Source organism: Bacillus rossius, chromosome 1 (genome assembly GCF_032445375.1).
Source record: "Bacillus rossius redtenbacheri isolate Brsri chromosome 1, Brsri_v3, whole genome shotgun sequence".
NCBI lineage: Eukaryota > Metazoa > Arthropoda > Insecta > Phasmatodea > Bacillidae > Bacillus > Bacillus rossius.
The window spans coordinates 251,115,063-251,133,718 of NC_086330.1; the positions used below are offsets into that span (position 1 = coordinate 251,115,063).

General features: G+C 39.7%; 1 protein-coding gene across 1 annotated transcript in view; it reads left to right on the plus strand.

Annotated features, from left to right (window-relative positions):
• Positions 1 to 2,529, plus strand: part of LOC134527474 (hsp70-binding protein 1-like) — a 65,589-nt gene extending 63,060 nt beyond the window's left edge. The window contains exons 5-6 of the mRNA XM_063360173.1: positions 160 to 368; positions 2,273 to 2,529. Of these exons, the coding sequence (XP_063216243.1) occupies positions 160 to 368; positions 2,273 to 2,341 (278 nt within the window). The 3' untranslated portion in view covers positions 2,342 to 2,529. The remainder of the gene's footprint in view (positions 1 to 159; positions 369 to 2,272) is intronic.
• The last annotated feature ends 16,127 nt before the right edge of the window (positions 2,530 to 18,656 follow it).

An 18,656-nucleotide genomic window follows, 5' to 3' on the forward strand; every position in this document is an offset into this window, starting at 1 on the left:
GCCCTGGAGTTACGACTTTGAGCACCAGTGTACCTCAGCAGTGTGCAGCTCTAATGTGCCAGACTATCGTAATGTACAAGCGTGTGGTGTGTGCAGCAAACATTTTTTGATGTGACCGTAGCGGGCCAGAGAGTGAAGAGAGAATGGCTTATGTTGTAGAGGAGTTGCTGAAGATGGGCTTCGTGGAGTTGTTTGCGACGCTGGTGAGCTGTGACATGAGCCCTGCCACGGAACACTTGCTGAGTGCTCTCCTGACACTGGTGACGGACTGCTCGGCTGCGCGCACCGAGTGCCGACGCCCTGAGCTGGGACTGCGCAGCCGTCTCGTGCAGCTGGTGGAGGACTGCAGGAACAAGGAGGAGTACCAGGTACTGCAGGAGAGGGGAGAGGGATTCATTATTAACCTTTTGAAAAAAACCAGGACATTTTTTATTTTATTTAGATCTGTCATTAATTGGCCCATTAGCTATTCTCGGCTGTACATCGTGTTCTGGGACACTGTGTACACCTGTGTGTGTCATTATATATATATATCTTTTAATATTATACTCGTATATGCAAATATTTTTTTTTTCCAATTTTTTTTATTTCCAAATATTTATAATGTACTAAAAACATGTTTACTCATCAGGATATCATTCTCTTTAAAATTTATTATTTCATCTGAAATATAGTCAGCATAACTTACTGGGTTGTGGCTAAGTGTCCAAACACTTAAATCTAGAATCTGATTGGGAATCGGGATTTGTAATTAACCATTCATAAAAATTATACATCATTTAAAAAAAAAAAAAAACTGACTGATTTAAACTAGCATGACTAAATTCAACTAATAGAGCACAAAGCTGTCTTGTTGCCACTGTCCGGAGTGCGGGTGGATGACAAGTGTTCCACACATACGCTTTGTGTCATTGGATAAGAATTATAAGTCGGAAGTTCTGTTCCCTTATCCACTCGCAAAGTGTCAGAGAACAAAGTGCAGTGCATACATTTTGTTTTTGTAGTTAGTTTTGATTTAGATGATGCTAAGTGGTGAGCAGTTCTATAACTTGGATGGAAATCAGCTTTTGGAAATACTGTACCGTGTTTTCTCGCATAATAGTCGCACATTTAATTATAAAATCAAGTTTGAAAAGTAGGGGTGCAACGATTATGTGGAAAAATTTTTTTTTGTGTTAGATAAAGTATTCATAAAAACAAAACCCATTCATTGAAAGTACATTTATTTACAAAGTGAAGTATAAAAGAGCACGCCAAACAATTTAATTTAATAAGTCATGCAACAAAAACCTTTCTTCAACTTTAAATAGAAAAACAAAATCTGTGATCCAAATGCAAGCGGAACGAACGTGTTACTACCGTAGTAAACACCATGAGTGAGCGGGATATCAAATGTAGTTAACTCGGTTCTGCATAGAGAACGCACGTTGCATGCAATCGGCGAGATATCGATATTCGACTACGTGTGCACGCTCTATACAGGAAGCAACATAACCGAACAGTAATGATTGCAATGAGTGCTGGCTACATTTTTGTAAGCGGTACACTGCAGCGACGGAGACGAACAATCAAGGTTATAACGTTTAAAAAGTCTTTAAAAGAAAATTTACACATCACACAGCTTCGTATTTACGTTATTTAAATAAGTACGTGGTAATTTCTGAATAAATATTATATTTATAATTTAAAATACATCGTTTTATACGGAAAAGATACCTACACAAAGCGCTCTGCATCTAATAGCGGGACCAAAAACATCAAGCGTCGTTTAGGTGAGAGGTTTTTTTTAATCCAAATTTTGACGCCCTAAAATATGGGTGCGACGATTACGCGCGTGCAACGATTATGCGATAAAAGAGGGTAATATGTTTATTAGAGAATATTTTGCAAGTAATTTTGCCAGTAAACAAAACTATATTGTGCTTGGGGAGGGGGGGGGGGGAAGGCAAGTCGCCTGTGGCACTTGTACAAGTGAGTGGGTGACGTTGCTGCTTTTGTGAGAGAAACTCAGGTACGGCAGTCTGTATTCTACTCCTGCCTTGCTGTTGTGCACAGTGAGATCCTAGAAGGCTCTTTCGTCTCTTGTTGAATTACACTCCCACCATGAATCATGCCTTGACGACTTCTATTAAATTTTATCATTTGTTTGGTGTACGTTACTATTTTAAATTTTAATTTACATCGTTATCGGTGACTTATTGCTATTATACTGTCTGTCTGGAAACTATTTCACTTTGCAAGAACTAATTCATAGTTACCTTTTTGTTTGCAGGAAGTGTGCAAATATTCTCAAGATTTGCTGGCGCTCATTTTTGAAGATGATTTTGGAGAAGATAGATAATTATGAGCATTATGTTATGTGTTCAGATTTTGGTGTTTGTAACTTCTCTTTTTTGTAAATACTTGTATGTGAATTTGAATTTTGTCTTATTTTATGTGTCAAGACTTTATAGGAAAAAAGCCACTGAAAATTTTTTTGTAGTGTAATGCTAAAATGTTTCTTTTGAAATACAATAGATTTAATGAGCACTGTTTGTTTTTAACTGTAGCACATTTATTATGTTTGTTGTGCAACATGAGAGAACTGTGTTGACATGTACTATTTCACCCTTTCACCCTCGCACTGCTGAAGCTGTGTGTTTGCTGTGAGACCTCTTTGTGTACACTCATTCTCAAAGTACAGTTTCAGCGGTCGCTCTTCCACTGTCATGCTACGAGATATTCAAATGACACATTGTTACTGGTTTTCCTAGCATATAATTAGACATGATGTACGAGATGATTTGACCTTTTTGGATTGAAAATTGGAAAATAACTAAGAACCTACACGTGAAAGGGGTAATGGCTACCTCGCTCCTCCTTCGGTTGATGTCAGGGCCTGGTATCTCCATGAGATGAGAATCGGCTGTTCTACACGGTATTCAGACTGCTTCAACAGCAATGTAAGTAAGATGACTAGCAGCTGTGAGTTTTTCAAACTGGCCTAATATTCTGGTCTTACATGCAGAAACATATGGTAATATATGTTAAACTTGATATTAGCTGGCTGTGAACGCTCATGTGACCAGCAGCTCCATCACAATCTCCCCGGCCATTGGAACAAGTCATAATTTATAAGCACTATGAAACTCTTGGCCATGTTCAGACTTAATATTGACAATTGTCCAAGTGTTAGTCAATACAGTCAAACCTCATTATTACAAACCTGAAGGGACCATATTTTAGCACTTTGTAATAACGAGGGTTTGTATTAACCAAACTATTGGGATATCATGACAAAAAAATTGATTGAACTTTAAATGCCTATATTTACAACCATAAAGAAAATTATATACACTGTTGGTAGTATAAGCTGGCTTCACTACATGCATAACAATTATTAAACACTGAAGAAAACAAACACAATGCAACACTTACAGAATAAATCATAATACAAACTTCAATAAACTTGCATTCATGACACATTTTCTATTCAAACATTTGGTTTAAAAAAAAAAGCATCAATTCTGGTTTGCACTATTTTTTTCTTATAGGCATTGTTTACCACATTACAAAGCTTATCAAAGGCCAGTACTGATCAAGTATTGGTTGAGCAGTCTGTATCCAATCTTTAACTTTGGTCGTATATACTCCTGCCGACTCCCCACATAGTTTTGCCAACAATATTATTGCGATCCTTAAACCGTTGTAGCCAACCATTGCTGAACTTGAAGTCTGAAATTCCTAACCTCAATGCTAGGTAGTCTGCCTTCTTCTGAATCATAGGTCCATAAATAGGCAAGTTTGCTGCACGCATTTCTTCAAACCACTGCAACAAGGTAGCTTCCATTTCTTGATGTTTTGGGCCTCTCATTCTTTTTCTTGTTGATAATTTGTACGAACTCGCAAAAGCCGATTCAATCTTTTCACGATTTTTTAGTATTGTCGACAACGACGATTGCGGGATTTTAAATTCTCTCGCAATTTCGGTTTTCGTTCTTTCTCTATTGTCTACTTCTTCGATAATTTTAACTTTAACTTGCAATGTAAGATCGTTGTGTTTACGTTTCGCAGTCATATTACAAAACAACTCACACTCAAAATTGAGGTTAAGACACACATGCGTGAACAATGGAAAATAACAGATCTTTTCCATAGATTGTTTAAACTTATGTACACTTCCGACGACTAATATTAATAAGGTATAGAGTACTTTCCTTTTCGTTTTCCGTTTACAACATGGCATCTTTTCTAGTTTAGTTACTCACATCGCCACTAGAGTTGAACTTTTCATCTTGTTTTTCGACCATTTTGCGCTGTAGGATACATACATATTATCTTTGGAGACACGTTTGTTTACATTACGGTTATGAAAACGTGATTTACTTTAGACTTCGGCTGTGAAATTCGTATTAACCGTTTACTTATACACGTTAACAGCTACTTGAGGGATAAAAACAACTTCGTAATTCATATTAACCGTATTTCGTATTAAAAGTACTGAATAACATAGGAAAGCATACCTTTTTTTCTGGGACTGTGAAAGTACTTCGCATAAACGGGAATTTCGTACAAAGCGGATTCGTATTAATGAGGTTTGACTGTACTGTCAAGTTTGTATATTTAAAAGCCATGACTTAAGTACTGTTGACTAGTATACCGTGTTTTCTCGTATAATCGTTGCACATTTTATTCTAAAATCAAGTTTGAAAAGTAGTGGTGCGATGATTGTGGGGGAAAAACAATTTTTGTTAGGTAAAGTTATTCATAAAAACAAAACCCTTTCATGGAAAGTACGTTTATTTAAAAAAAGGTGGAGTATACAATAGCACACCAAACAATCTATATTAATAATTCCTTAAACAAAAACCTTTCTTCAACTTTAAATAGAAAAACCAAAACTCTAACGCGAACGCAAGCCACTTGAATCTGACGTGAACTAACGTGTCGTAGTACACACTTGCCACGAAAGAATGCGGGCTATCAAATGTAGTTAACTCGGCACCCGACAGAGAGTGCGCGTTGCATCCAATCGGTGAGATATCGATATTCGACTACGTGCGCGCACTCTATACGGGAAGCAACATAACCAAACACGAATGATGCGCTGGCTACATTTTTATAAACGGTACGCCGCGGTAACGCAGACAGTCAGATAAAGGAAATACCGTTTAAAAAGTCTTTAAAAGAAAATTTACACGTCAGACAACTTTGTATTTCCGTTAATTAAATAAATAAGTGGTAATGACCGAAATTAAATTTTAGATTATACCTACACCGCGGCGACGCAGACGATCAGATAAAGGAAATAACGTTTAAAAACGTCTTAATAAGAAAATTTACACGTCAAACAACTTCGTATTTTTCCTTTAATTTATTAAGTAAGTGGTAATGACCGAATAAAATTAGATTTAACCTGAAAATTAATTGTTTTATACGGATAAGATACCTACACAAAGCGCTTGGCATCTACTAGCGGGACCAAAAACATCATGCGACGTGTACGCGAGAAGTTTTTTTATCCCAATTTTGACAGCCTAAAATATGGTTGCGCCGATTACGCGCGCGCGACCATTATGCGATAAAACACGGTAGTTGATGTTTAACTATACGTGGTTAGTTAAGGGTTAGTTAAGGGTTCTTTTAAGTGTGAACAGTGTTATACTTAATTATTCGTATTTAAGGTTTATAAAAAAAGTTAATTATTGTCTGTTTATAATTTAGAATTAAATAATTATTATTTTTTATTGCTGTAAAAAATGTTTGTGTACTAATAAGCATTACATTGATAGAAGATTTTAAAATATTACATTATTTTTGGAATTTTTTGTAGAGTTTTTGAAATTTTAAAAATAAGAAATTTATGTAGGCTTGGCACTCTGCAACTAGTTCATATGACTTGCTTATTGTTTATCTAAATTATAAGTAAAGTTCTTTGAAATATTGTTGTCCAACCATTATTTCAAGTTACTTAACTTGCATAATTATTTTAATTGATTTATAGATTTTGAGTCAATAGTATTTATTTCTTCTGACTATAAATGTGTGATCCTTATCAAACAGTTAATGACAAAGCAAAACTAACCAAGTGACGAACTAGAATAACACACTTTACTAATTGTCATTGCAACAGACAGTCACAGCTAAACAGCTGCACAAAAAATGATAGGTCGTAATCAAAAAGTGGCCATGCAATTGCGCTGTAGCACTGACCAGATTTTCACATACACATAGTTTGTGAAATATTGTTTAAACCAAGCCAAGGACAAGGAGTATCATAGCTGTTTTATAACAAATTATACTGATTTCCTGGGTAAATCACATTGCTACCCGGTCATTTCCCCTGCCTTAGACAATTCCCTAGCTGTGTTGCTGACTTGTATCGTGCCTTGGGGCTATGCCAGGTCTCAGTACGGCTTGCTCCACTGCCAGCACTTCCTCCTACAAGCAGCGACAGAGGAACGGGGGATCACCCTAATAAGCACTCCGATCATAATATCTTCCGTTGTGCTCGTGATGCAAATAAGCTGCATGGTGCTGTTACCGTTGCCTCTCGTAAAGTTCAATGTACACCTATCCCTCACTTAGCACGTCTTCAGATTGCGCGGATTAATTTAGCGCAATGTTATTTTTACTGCCCCAGTCTTGAATAGCATGTCTGTAAATTTCAGTTAACACAAAATCTCCGCAGGAAAAAAAAAATGTCTGGCACGACGCCACGAAGTCTGTTTCAACTTCTGTAAACAACAGTTGTGCCATGGGATACAGTTAGCCAAATAAGAGGGGAACTGATGCGCGCGCAGGTCTGACTACGCTATTGGCTGTTGTACAAACATCAGCTATGGCAAGTTAAATTGCGGCTATGGAGTGTAAAGGACCAAATGTTTTTACGTCCGCGCCTATGCCGCAGTGCCATACCGTTGTCGCCTGGCCACAGACTGGTCTGTAAACTCAGTCTAGCCAGTGGCACGGAATTCACTCAAACAAAAGCAGCGTCTGCCCATTCAGCTGCTGGTAACTGTACGTGCTTGATCACTCATAATGCATCATGTTCAAGTATTTGAGACAAATCTAGAAGTATTACGGCACGCAGATTCTCATGAAGGCCACGCTCATGTTGGTTGCACTTTAGTTTTAAGCAAGTCAACTGTGCGCACAATCGTACGAAATAAGGACTCTTATCAAAAGTTTATATAAGTCTGATGCTGTTGATTGTACTAGCAGGAATATATTTGACATTAGATTCCGGAACAGAAATTAACAGCTGATTCGCATGTAAAAGGTTGTTAAATGAATGTTGCAATGAAAAAAATAATCATTGGCCTGACAGGATTAGTGTGAACCAGGTGGTGATACGCGAATAAGCACTTTAATTTTTGAAAAATTAAAATGTAATTATCCGGACAGTAATATCGGTTTCAGTGACAGTAAAGGATGGTTTGGAAAGATATGCGACATGAGTTGAAGGTCACGCCCGGGCGGGCAAGTCAGCCAACCGACTAACAATAAAGTAGATAACCACGTATCTCCCGTTACGCGGTGTCGTATTTGTCATACAAAGTGGGATGGGAGGCATATAAAGATTAATGGTGTGACATATTTATAGTTGAGTGTTATTCTACGCATTTATATTACGTAAAGTATATTTTCCTACACAATTTTGGAACAAATGAATAAATTAACCTTGCTATTTATGGAAACTAATGCTTCAGAATACGCGATTTCGAATAACACGAGCATTTTTTGGAATTAATTAGTCGTGCTAAGTGAGGGATAGGTGTATGGCTCGAGTGCAACTATGCTAAATCAGCACCATTCGATGCAAGTGCAGATCTGTGTGCATTCAAGATGCCTAATATTGCACTGTACAATGTGTATGATATTTCAGAGGCAGTATGGAACTGAATTCAGAATATATGCAGGCAGGAGGGGGAATACGAACGTAAAGGGGTCTGGATGGTCCCTCACCTCAGTTAATTCCATCCAACTTTGAGTTAGTAATCCTGACCTGTTGTGTGTGTCCTACCTACCACTTTCTCTGACCATTGTGAGCAAATATGCGCTATCAATCCCGATGTGGATGATGAATGTTTCACAGGGTTCGTATGGTCCTGGAATGTCCTGGAACTTTTACCATGTCCTTAAAAGGTCTTGAAAAGTCCTTGAATTCAATCCAGTCCTTGGAAAGTCCTTGAATTTTCAGGTAACATAATATTCCAGTTAGTTTCCCATCGTTAAAATCCTAGCTTAGGAATACAAAACCATAATTTGTTTCTTATTTCTAGAATATAATTTGCTTGAGGTGAACAGATGATAACCGAGTGAATTTTCGTAAAAAAAAAAAAAATGGATTTGGGAATTTCTCGTGTTCTATTGGCAACGACATTTATCGGTTATGGTGCGTAATAATGCTTTGCGTAACTGTGTTATTGGATATAGTTTGGTACACAAGAGTAAATGTGGTATCGCGTGGTAGTTGTGGTATCGATTTTTAAAATATGCAGGATAAATATGGTATAGTATGGTAAATGTGGTACAAACAAAAGAAGTTAGATGCAAGATGGTGGTTTTGCTTTGTACTTTTTCCGGATTTACATGCTTCTGTAATTGTATGGCATTGTCGGAGTGATTGGAAAGGGAAAAGTGTTATTTCTAGAAATGTTTTAATATCAGTTCCGACTTCGTTTTTAGTTTATACTTCCTACGAGTTGCGAAAAGATTTTTTTGCCGGCTTTGATATTTGCATCAAATAGCCTATTTGTTTGCATTTTGATTTAATTTTTGCGGCTGTCGTATGTAAAAACTACATTTTTTCACACTTTCTCTTATTATTTTCCTTCAACGTGTTTGATAGTGCTTTTGGTGTTTTTATGTACCTATGCAACTTGAGAGATACTGTTAACATTTTTTCTCAAAATGCCTGGAAACTGTACTTTTAACGATTTGTGGTTACGTAACCCAAAATTCAGTAAATGGCTACAAAAAACGACTGACAGAAAGAAAGCCAAATGTGTTTTATGTAGTAGTGTTTTCGATATCAGTAACATGGGTGTATCGGCGTTAACGAGTCATATGGGTGGGAAGAAACATGTCGCTCTGGCAAGTGAGAAGCCAAAACTTGGAATACAAGTATATCTCGGTGGTAAACAGCCTTCACAAGATGGCCAATCTACAAGTTTAGCAGTCGTGAAACCAGATATCCAGAATTCTCAAGATCAGCAGGTAGGCCTGATTAGTTCTTTTATTACTGGCCAGGACACTTTAAAAGCAGAAATTCTGTGGGCCCTTAAAGTATGCAGTAACCATTTTTCATACAAGTCCTGTGAGGATATTGGGCCCTTGTTCAGACAAATGTTTCCTGATAGCAGTGTTGCCAAAGGCTTTTCGTTGGGAGAAACAAAGTGTGCCTATATGTGTTGTTTTGGGATAGCACCTTATTTTAGGTCCTTACTCATGGAAAAAATTCGAAAGGAAGATTCGTATGTTCTGCTTTTTGACGAGAGTGTTAACCGAAAACTTCATCAGAAGCAATTTGATTACCATATTAGATATTGGGATACCGACAAAGTCGTCTCATGCTATATGCACTCTAGTTTCTTGGGACATGCAACTGCAGAAGACATGTTTAGTTCGTATGAAAAACTCAGTTCTGAAATTTTTCTTCCCAGCATGCCTTTACTGCAGCTCTCCATGGATGGTCCAAATGTCAATTGGAAATTTTACGACATGGTTTGTGATCAACTGAAGAAAGACACAAATAAAACAGTGATACAAACTGGCAGTTGTGGGTTACACATACTTCATGGTGCATTTAAGTATGGATCAGTTTCATCTACCTGGGATGTGGAGAGAATTTTGTCAAGTATGTATTATCTTTTTAAGGACTCTCCAGCTAGGAGGGAAGATTATGTGAATGTGACCAGTAGTACTCTTTTTCCTTTAAAATTTTGTGCTGTTAGGTGGATAGAGAATTCGATAGTTGCAGCTCGTGCTATTGAAATGTGGCCTCATATGCTCAAGTATGTAAAGTCTGTAACAGACAAAAATGTTCCCAACCCCAACACCAAATCTTTCATGGCCATCAAAGAAGCGGCAGCTGACCCACTCACGCCTGTAAAACTGCTAGTATTTCAGTCAATTGCCAAAGAAGTGGAACCATTTTTGATAGCATATCAAACTGATAAGCCAGTTCTGCCATTTTTAGGGAAAGATATGTTGAAATTGCTGCGAAGCCTAATGGAAAGGTTTATCAAAGATGATATTATGAAGAATGCAAATTCTTGTGGCAAACTTGTCAGAGTTGAAGTTGCAAAGAAAGAAAACCATTTGCCAGCAACCAAAGTCTATTTAGGATTTGCTGCAGAAAATAGAGTAAAAGATTTGGTTCACAAGAATGTAAGCAAGGATCGTGACATTATACAGTTACGAATGGAATGTCGTGATTTTCTCTTGGAAATTGTGAAAAAGTTGTTGAACAAGTGTCCTTTACAATATTCTGTTGTTAGGAACCTCAGTTGTTTGGACCCTAGAGAAATGAATGACCAAAAAATTTGCACTACCCGGTTTTCATTAGTATTGAAAATTTTGGTAGATGCAGGGCGAGTTGAAGAAACAGACTGCGATGCATTACTTTCAGCTTACAAAGATTTTATTCTGGAGTTTGGTTCGTCATCACAGTTTCGAAATTTCAAACCTGAAGCTGACCGTTTGGATTCATTGTTATTTGGTAGTGCAAACTCTAGTTCCAACTACGTAGGATTATGGTGTGTGATGAATATGCTGCTGATTTTGTCACATGGACAAGCCTCTGTTGAGAGAGGTTTCTCAGTTAACAGGCAAATTGAAGTAGAAAACATGCATGACCGTACAGTAATTTCGCAGAGAATCATTTGTCAGCATGTTACATCTGTTGGTGGTGTCTCAAATGTAAACATTACAAATGATCTGATAGCTTCAGCAGCAAGCGCACGCCAAAAATGGCAAAGCTTTTTGGAAGAGAAAAGGCGCAAGAAAGAAACAGAACAGCAGAAGTTAAAACGAAAAAATATCACAGATGAAATAGATGAACTCAAGACCAAGAAACAAAGAATCGAAGCAGATATTTGTGAACTCACAAAATCAGCTGATAGGTTCTCTGAACAGGCGGAAGCAACCGGTAGTTTAACCATGGTGTCAAAGTCCAACAGCCTTCGAAGAACAGCCAAAGAAAAATCTGCATCCCTTGCTGAAGTAAACAGACAGTTATGTGAGAAGTTAGAAGAATATAAAAATCACTAAGGTATTGTGTGAATGTTACGTAGGTTTTTAGGTAGGGATTAAATTTAGTAGAAAAACATACTTAACATACTAAAAATACAAAAGCAGAAATAGAAATGTTGCGAAACTAAACTTAATTTGACTTACTTAAGTAAAAATTTGATGTAGCTAATATAATTTATTTTTACTGTGGTCCTTGAAAAATTATTGTACAGTCCTTGAAAAGTCCTTGGAAAGTCCTTGAAAGTTAATTGTAAGTTCCTGTAAGAACTCTGGTTTCAGGTGGGCCATACTTACTTCATTTGTGGAAGGTCAGTTTCCACTTTGTGTTAATGATATTCTTGAGGAAAATTTGACTTTGCTGGGATTGATTTTCCCACACCCATCGGTCAAGTAATTGTTTGAGAGGCATAACCTGACTGTCTCCATCAATATTGACTCTCTTGATGATGATTGTAAGGTGGTACAACTCTGTGTAAATAAATTGGAAAAGGAGCAAAACTTTGACTTCTTGTGGCTTACAAGTGGCAATGCATTATATTATTGCCTTATTAAGAAATTTTTGAGGCTAGTGGGTTTACAGCTGACTGGACATGATGGTCAGATATTAGTAAGTAAGCATTGCTTCAAGGCCTTCCATGATATTGACCAAGAATATATTACCTGATAGGAATGTCTTGCACAACATAAAAGGTTTTCTGTACTACATGCTGTAGTACTTGTGGAAATGCCATTCCTGGGGGGAAAATGGTACAGTGTTTACCTTCTACAGTAAAACCTCACTAACTCGACACTTTGTGGACCCAGAGGATGTCAAGTTTGGGGGTTGTTGAGTTGTCCAGAACATTGAAATTTTTAATAGGATTTTGTAAATTAAGAGATGATAGACTTGAGTTACAAGTATAATTGTATTTCTTACATATATGTAGTTCTATGTACAATTCACAAAAAAATCTCAAACATTAAACAATTAAAATTAATCATTCTGAAGAACTGTTTAATTGAAGCTTGTTTTTCGTTCTCAATTCGTCACGAAGTCGCCGGAGGAATAAGACATCCATTGCAGACGATCCTTGTTGCAAATAACGCAATGCTCCTTCAGTTTATTTCACACCCTCACTGTGACTTATCCTTTCTTGTTGATTACTCTCCATGTCATCTTCTTAGTCGCCTTCTTCTTCCTCTGTCCCTTGGCCTTTTACAGCAGTAACAATTTCATCTCCTAGTGGTTCACTGGCCCCATCAAGATACATCCAATCTCTGACATCATCATCTACAGTTTCTTCACATCCTGGAATTTTCCTCATAAAGGCGACCAAATCGGATGCTTCATGTTTCTCTTGTTCAGGAAATTCATTGCCTAAATGATCTAAATGTTTCCTCCACGGGCGAACGGAGTTATTGGCTCTAGTTCATTGCAACACTGATTGATCCAGGCAATAATATCTAGTAAATCAATCTGTCTTAGCTTAGTTATTAAATCATTACCTTCTTCATGGCCAATATTAATGATAAAAGGAGCTTATGTCTATATCTTTTCTTCATAGCTGCCAAAACGCATTGATCCATTGGCTGAATCAGAGAAGTGACATTCGGGGGAAGAAAGATGGCGTTTATCGCTTTGTCTTTTAAATATTGAGTGTCTGGACGAGTCGTAGCATTGTCCAGGACAAGAACTGCTTTTCCGGGAAGATTTTTCGACTTTAAAAACTGCTCGACATCAGGCACAAATTGTTGGAAAAACAACTCTTTAAAAATTGATACTTGCATCCACGAATTACTCTGGTTTCTTTATCACACAGGCAAATCAAAGCCATTGCTTGTGCTCTTCACATGTTTGAAACATCTCAGTTTTTTTGCTTTCCCTATAATGGCTAATTTAACCTTATGCTCTGCTGTTGCATTGCTACATGCAAGAAAAGTGACTCGCTCTTTACATTTTTTGTAACCTGGAGTGGAATTTTTACTTTTTAAAGCCAAACTTTTAGTTGGGAGCATACGGTAATTTAGGCCGGTTTCATCACAATTATAAATTTGAACCCCAGTAAGCTTTTATTTTGCAGTAAGTTCTTGAAATTTAACCTTAAACATACCTACTGTGTTAAGGTCAGCAGATAATTTTTCACCAAGTTGTTTCACACCATACCGCTGTTTCCACCTGTCTAACCAGCGATTAATTGCTGTAAATCCGGCCTCTACCTATTTTAATTCCTCGTAAAACTTAAGTGCTTTTTTTTGTAGGATAGGCCCGGGTATAGGTGTGACTTTGTCCCTTTGCACCCGAAACCACTGATACAAAGTGTTGCGTGGGTTCGTCTAAACTAATTGCTATTTAATACACCCGTAAATTATTCTGTATAATCTTGTATTTCAACTTATTTACATTCAGTACAAGACAACCTCCTCTCTCACACACTCGCCATAGACTAACTGATACAACATCTTTCCCTTTTTCTTAAGTTTCACAGTCGACCAATGGTACTCTTGACTGGGTAACCCTTATACAGAAACACCACTTTCACCTACTACTAAGTATACACTCCTATCACTGCTACATGCTAACGTACTAGTCAAGTTCACACACTACTATGTACACCCCACAGCTGAGAGTCCCCAGTCCTTCCTTTCACAATATAACCCATGTTTGTCTAATACCTGCTACATTATTGCATTCACCATTATACTGTTCTGGTTTCCCCCCAGTTTAGTAATAGTCTTTCATCCACCCGGGAGTGGTCTTTACTCTACTAGATTTTCTCGGATACGGTACATTATCCACGACATTCTGCTGGGATCGATTGTCCCAGCCCAACCATTCCGGTTCATCGTCAGACTCCAGTCCCCCCGATTTCTGGCTCACGGCTGGCTCTCCTGCCTGGACACTGTCTGTTGCCACTTCTTTTCCCATTTGCCCTCGCCTACTATTAGGTCCACTGACAACTTCACTGGTTCCTAGACTATCTCCTCCTGATACGGTTTCTTCGTAGTCGCTACTTTGGCACCCTGGTCTGTCTCGTGGCCACTTCAGAGGGGCGGGAACCAGATGACATCTGTTACATCTGTACCTGCCTCCTGCTTCCACGACGTATGCTCTGGGAACTCTTAGCTCTGCGGGTGTGCTCACCACCACTCCATATTTTTTTGTCTATTACCCATACCCTGTCCTTATTTTGTAATGGGGCCAGGTCCCGTGCCCTATGTCGCCTGTTGTACCACTGCCGTTGGTATTCCTTTTCTTTTTGTAAGTGGTTCTTCACTCCCTTGAAGCCTGTATCATTGTGTAAGTTGAACGACAATACTGATGTTCGGACCTTTCGCCCTAGCATAATTTCCAGGGGCGACATGCCCCCAGCCAAAGGTGTGCTGCGATGAGCTAGTAAGGCCTCGTAAATGTCCCCTCCTTTCGTCAGAAGTCTTTTTGCAGTCTTTACTGCTGCCTCCGCACACCCATTAGATTGGCTGTACAGGGGACTACTGGTGACGTGCTGAAAACCATAAGACTGACCAAACTGCAAAAATGTGCTCTTGAATTGAGGACCATTGTCAGTCCTCACTATCTCTGGGATGCCGAATCGAGAAAAGATGCTTTTGCACTCCTGCACAACAACTGCTTCAGTTAACTTGTTCAACTCGGTTAACTCAAAGTACTTTGAATAATAGTCCGCAACCACCAGGTACCACTTCCCTTGACATCCAGCAAATCGACCCCCACTTTTTGCCACGGGTAGTCAGGAACATTTTCTGCCACAAACGGCTCTACTCCATTAGCCCGGTTTTCCACACAAACTGGGCATGTCTGGACGAGATTTTGTAGCTGCGTGCTTAACCCCAACCACCAGACCGATTCCTGAGCTTGGGCCCTACATCGTGTTATACCTAGATGACCTTTGTGTAGTTGCTGTAAAACATAAGTTTGCAGTTTCTCTGGAATAATTAATCTACTACCCTTCAACAGAAAACCTTTAGCCACTGATATATCCCAGCGATACTGATAGTATGGTTGGAGCTCAACCGGAACTTGATTTTTCTTTGGCCACTGGCCTTTTGTATACTGTCTTAACTTGATACACACTAAGTCCTGTTGTTGTTCTTGTTTGATCTGGTCCATTATAGTCTGAGCCACTGACAGGTCATTAATAATCATATTGATCTGTGCATGTGTGTCTGTCAACAACTCGTCCTCAACGTTAACCTCCTGCCACGGACTTCTGGACAGGCAGTCAGCTACTAATAACTGCTTCCCTGGTGTATACACAACCACATAGTTGTATTTCATGAGTCTTATTCTAAACCGTTGAAGTCATGGAGAAAGCTCATCAATACTTTTGGACATCAAAATCTGTATGAGTGGTTTATGATCTGTCTCTAGGGTAATGTTTTGCTGGCCTAGTATGTATTCTTGTAGTTTTTCACATGCCCATGTCAGCGCTAGTGCCTCTTTCTCAATTTGAGCATAACGACATTCAACTTTAGATAAAACTCTCGAGCCATAACAGATAATATCTCGTATTCCGTCTGTGTTTTGCTGGAACAGTGCAAATCCTAGCCCAAATGATGAGCTGTCAGCACTCACAATAAGCTCCTTCTCTGCATCAAAGTGTGATAAGCAAGGTGATTGAGTAATAAGGATTTTTGCTTTCATGAACGCTGCCTGTTGATCCCTACCCCAAACAAATGGCTGACCCTCCTTCAGCAGATCGGTCAGTGGTTGCAATACTTCGGAACGATTTGGGATGAACCTACCCACAAAGTTGACCATTCCCAAAAACCGCAACAGTGCTTGCTTACCCGCAGGTGCTGCAAAATTTTCAATGGCTTGTATTCTACTGGGCTCCACCCTAATACCTTCAGCTGATATTTCATGACATAAAAAGGTAACTTTACTCACTCCAAACACACTTTTTTCTGGGTTTATAGTAATGCCCGCTGCACTGTACTTTTCCAATACCTGGCGCAATGTTCTGTCATGGTCTTCAACCGTGTTCCCGAACACCAGTACATCATCAACATGATAGACCACATTAGGGATACCTTCAAGTACTTGTGCTATTTTTGAACTGAAATACTCAGGTGCACAGTTCAACCCAAATGGGAGCCTTTTATACATAAACCGCCCAAATGGTGTGATGAATGTTGTTAAGTGTTGACTTTCCTTACTCAGGGGCACCTGATAAAATCCAGAGTTAGCATCCAATTTGCTGAAGATCTTAGCCCCTTTCAGTTGTGCCAAGGTATAGTGGATCTTTGGAATAGGGAACACTGGTCGGTGGACGTACCTGTTTAGTTTAGTGAAGTCACCACAAATCCTTACCCCATCGCCTTTGGCGGTTACCACCATAGGAGCGTAGTACTCTGTCGGAACCTTCACTGGTGTGATAACGTCCAGTTGGACCATCCTCTCTAGTTCCTGTTTCAATTTCTTTAACAATGGCAGGGGAACCATTCTTGGACTTGTCAATGCATACGGTTTAGCTTCTGGTTGAAGGTGAATTTTCATGTCACTTTCCCATTTACCTAGACCAGAGAATAGATTTGGAAACTCTGCTTCTACATTCACTCGGTGAACCACTTGAACCATGTGAGGGCGTACGGTGTTGCGGTGAAATTTATCGGTGAAATTTAGTGGGCGCCACCACGTGAGTGGGCACGTGGACCCGGCTGGAGACTCTAACCCAGGGCGTTACGTGGCCCGTGTGTGGCGAGATATTAGCCCTCTAGATATTACACGCAGCTCTCGACCCTACCTAAGCCCGCTCTCAGTGTCGGGCACGCTTCTAATCCGCAGTGGGTTCTCAGGGCGTCCCACACGCCGCCGGCCAGGTTGGGATCCCACGTGGCCCCCCCGAACACAAAAACACGTAACACAGTTAATTGGTTTATTCTACTCACGCTTTCCGTCCGTACATGCTCCTTCACTGATACAACTGAGAAAACGCCCGAGGCACGAATCCGATTAGGTCAAGAGGCAAACCACGCACGTGGCCGCCCCAAGTCAGCGACACGACCGCCCTCGGCCGGCGGGAGAGAAAGACTGGGATGAGCTCATGGTTTGCAGGTGGCAAAATGGCGCCCTTCGCGCCGAACACAATTACCGTTACAACATTCTGCGATTCCGTGCCCCGGCGAAAGTTAAGTAAATCATAGATTAACATTAAAAAATATATAAAAACTACTGGCAATTTAAAGTACATTAATATTTACGTAGTTATTGAGAATTTATATAAAACATTCCTACCCTCTTCCAAGTCCGTGCCTATTCGGGTCCGCCCGGGCAACGTCTATAGTTTTATAATTAACGTAATATTTAAATTAAAGAAATACATGGGTAAACTGCAACAAAACACTGGGGCAAAAGAATGAAAGAAAAAGGGTTACAATATTAATTAACACATTAAGGGGTGCGGCGCACTGCATCTAAGCGCCCTCTTGCCGGGCTAGAAACACACGCACACACGCACGCACGAGCGGGAGGTTTGAACTGAGACGGTGGTTTGGCGGTGTCATATCGGGCTCAAAGGGGCCGCAGGCCCGGACGACGTCTCATGTCTAATGCTTGAATGGCATGTTTACCCAATAACGGATGGAGCAATTTGCCAATGAAATACACTTTAACTAATTGCCTACGCCCTCGATACTGCAATGTGAGATTCCTGTAACCGACTACTTCCAGACTACGCCCATTTGGCCCGCATACATTACTAACGTTGGTTCCTTGTTGTAAGTCCTTTGGGTCCATCATCTCGCTTGGCATGCAGGTGACATCGGCTCCCGTATCAATCAAAAATTCCACCGATCTTTCCAGCTCCACCACTTGTAGGTGTACTTTAAATGGGTTAGATTGTTGAGTGTCCCTTATAACTCCTATCACATAGTCCGGTTCTCCCTCTGGATCCGAGAGTTCACAGATGTGATGAAGGTTTTTCTTGGTCCTGCACATCCTAGCAAAATGCCCTTGGCGTTCACACGTGTAGCATGTAATGTTCTGGGCAGGGCAGTTATTTCTGCTGTGCATCCGTCCACACTTCCCACAACTTCCAGCGTTCTGCATAGATGATTGACCACTTCCCTGATGTTCCCCGGAATCGAAGCTTCGACGTGGGTTTTTTGACTCAAAACGGGCACTGAATCTACGATTCTGACCTGCGTCTGATTTACTGGATGGTCCCTTCTTCTGTATGGCATTTATCTGCTCCTGATTTCAACGCAACTGCTGTGACTGTGATGTTTGCAACTCTCCCTGGTGGCACATATTAATGGCATCTTGCAAGGTCAGGGTACACTGGAGCTGCATTTTTTCACTTAGCGAGACGTCTTGCATCCCGACCACTATTCTATCGCGAATAAGCTCGTCTTTCAAGGGGCCGTAATCACAGGGATCGGCGAGGTTATGCAGGGCCGTGATGAACTGTTCTGCAGTTTCC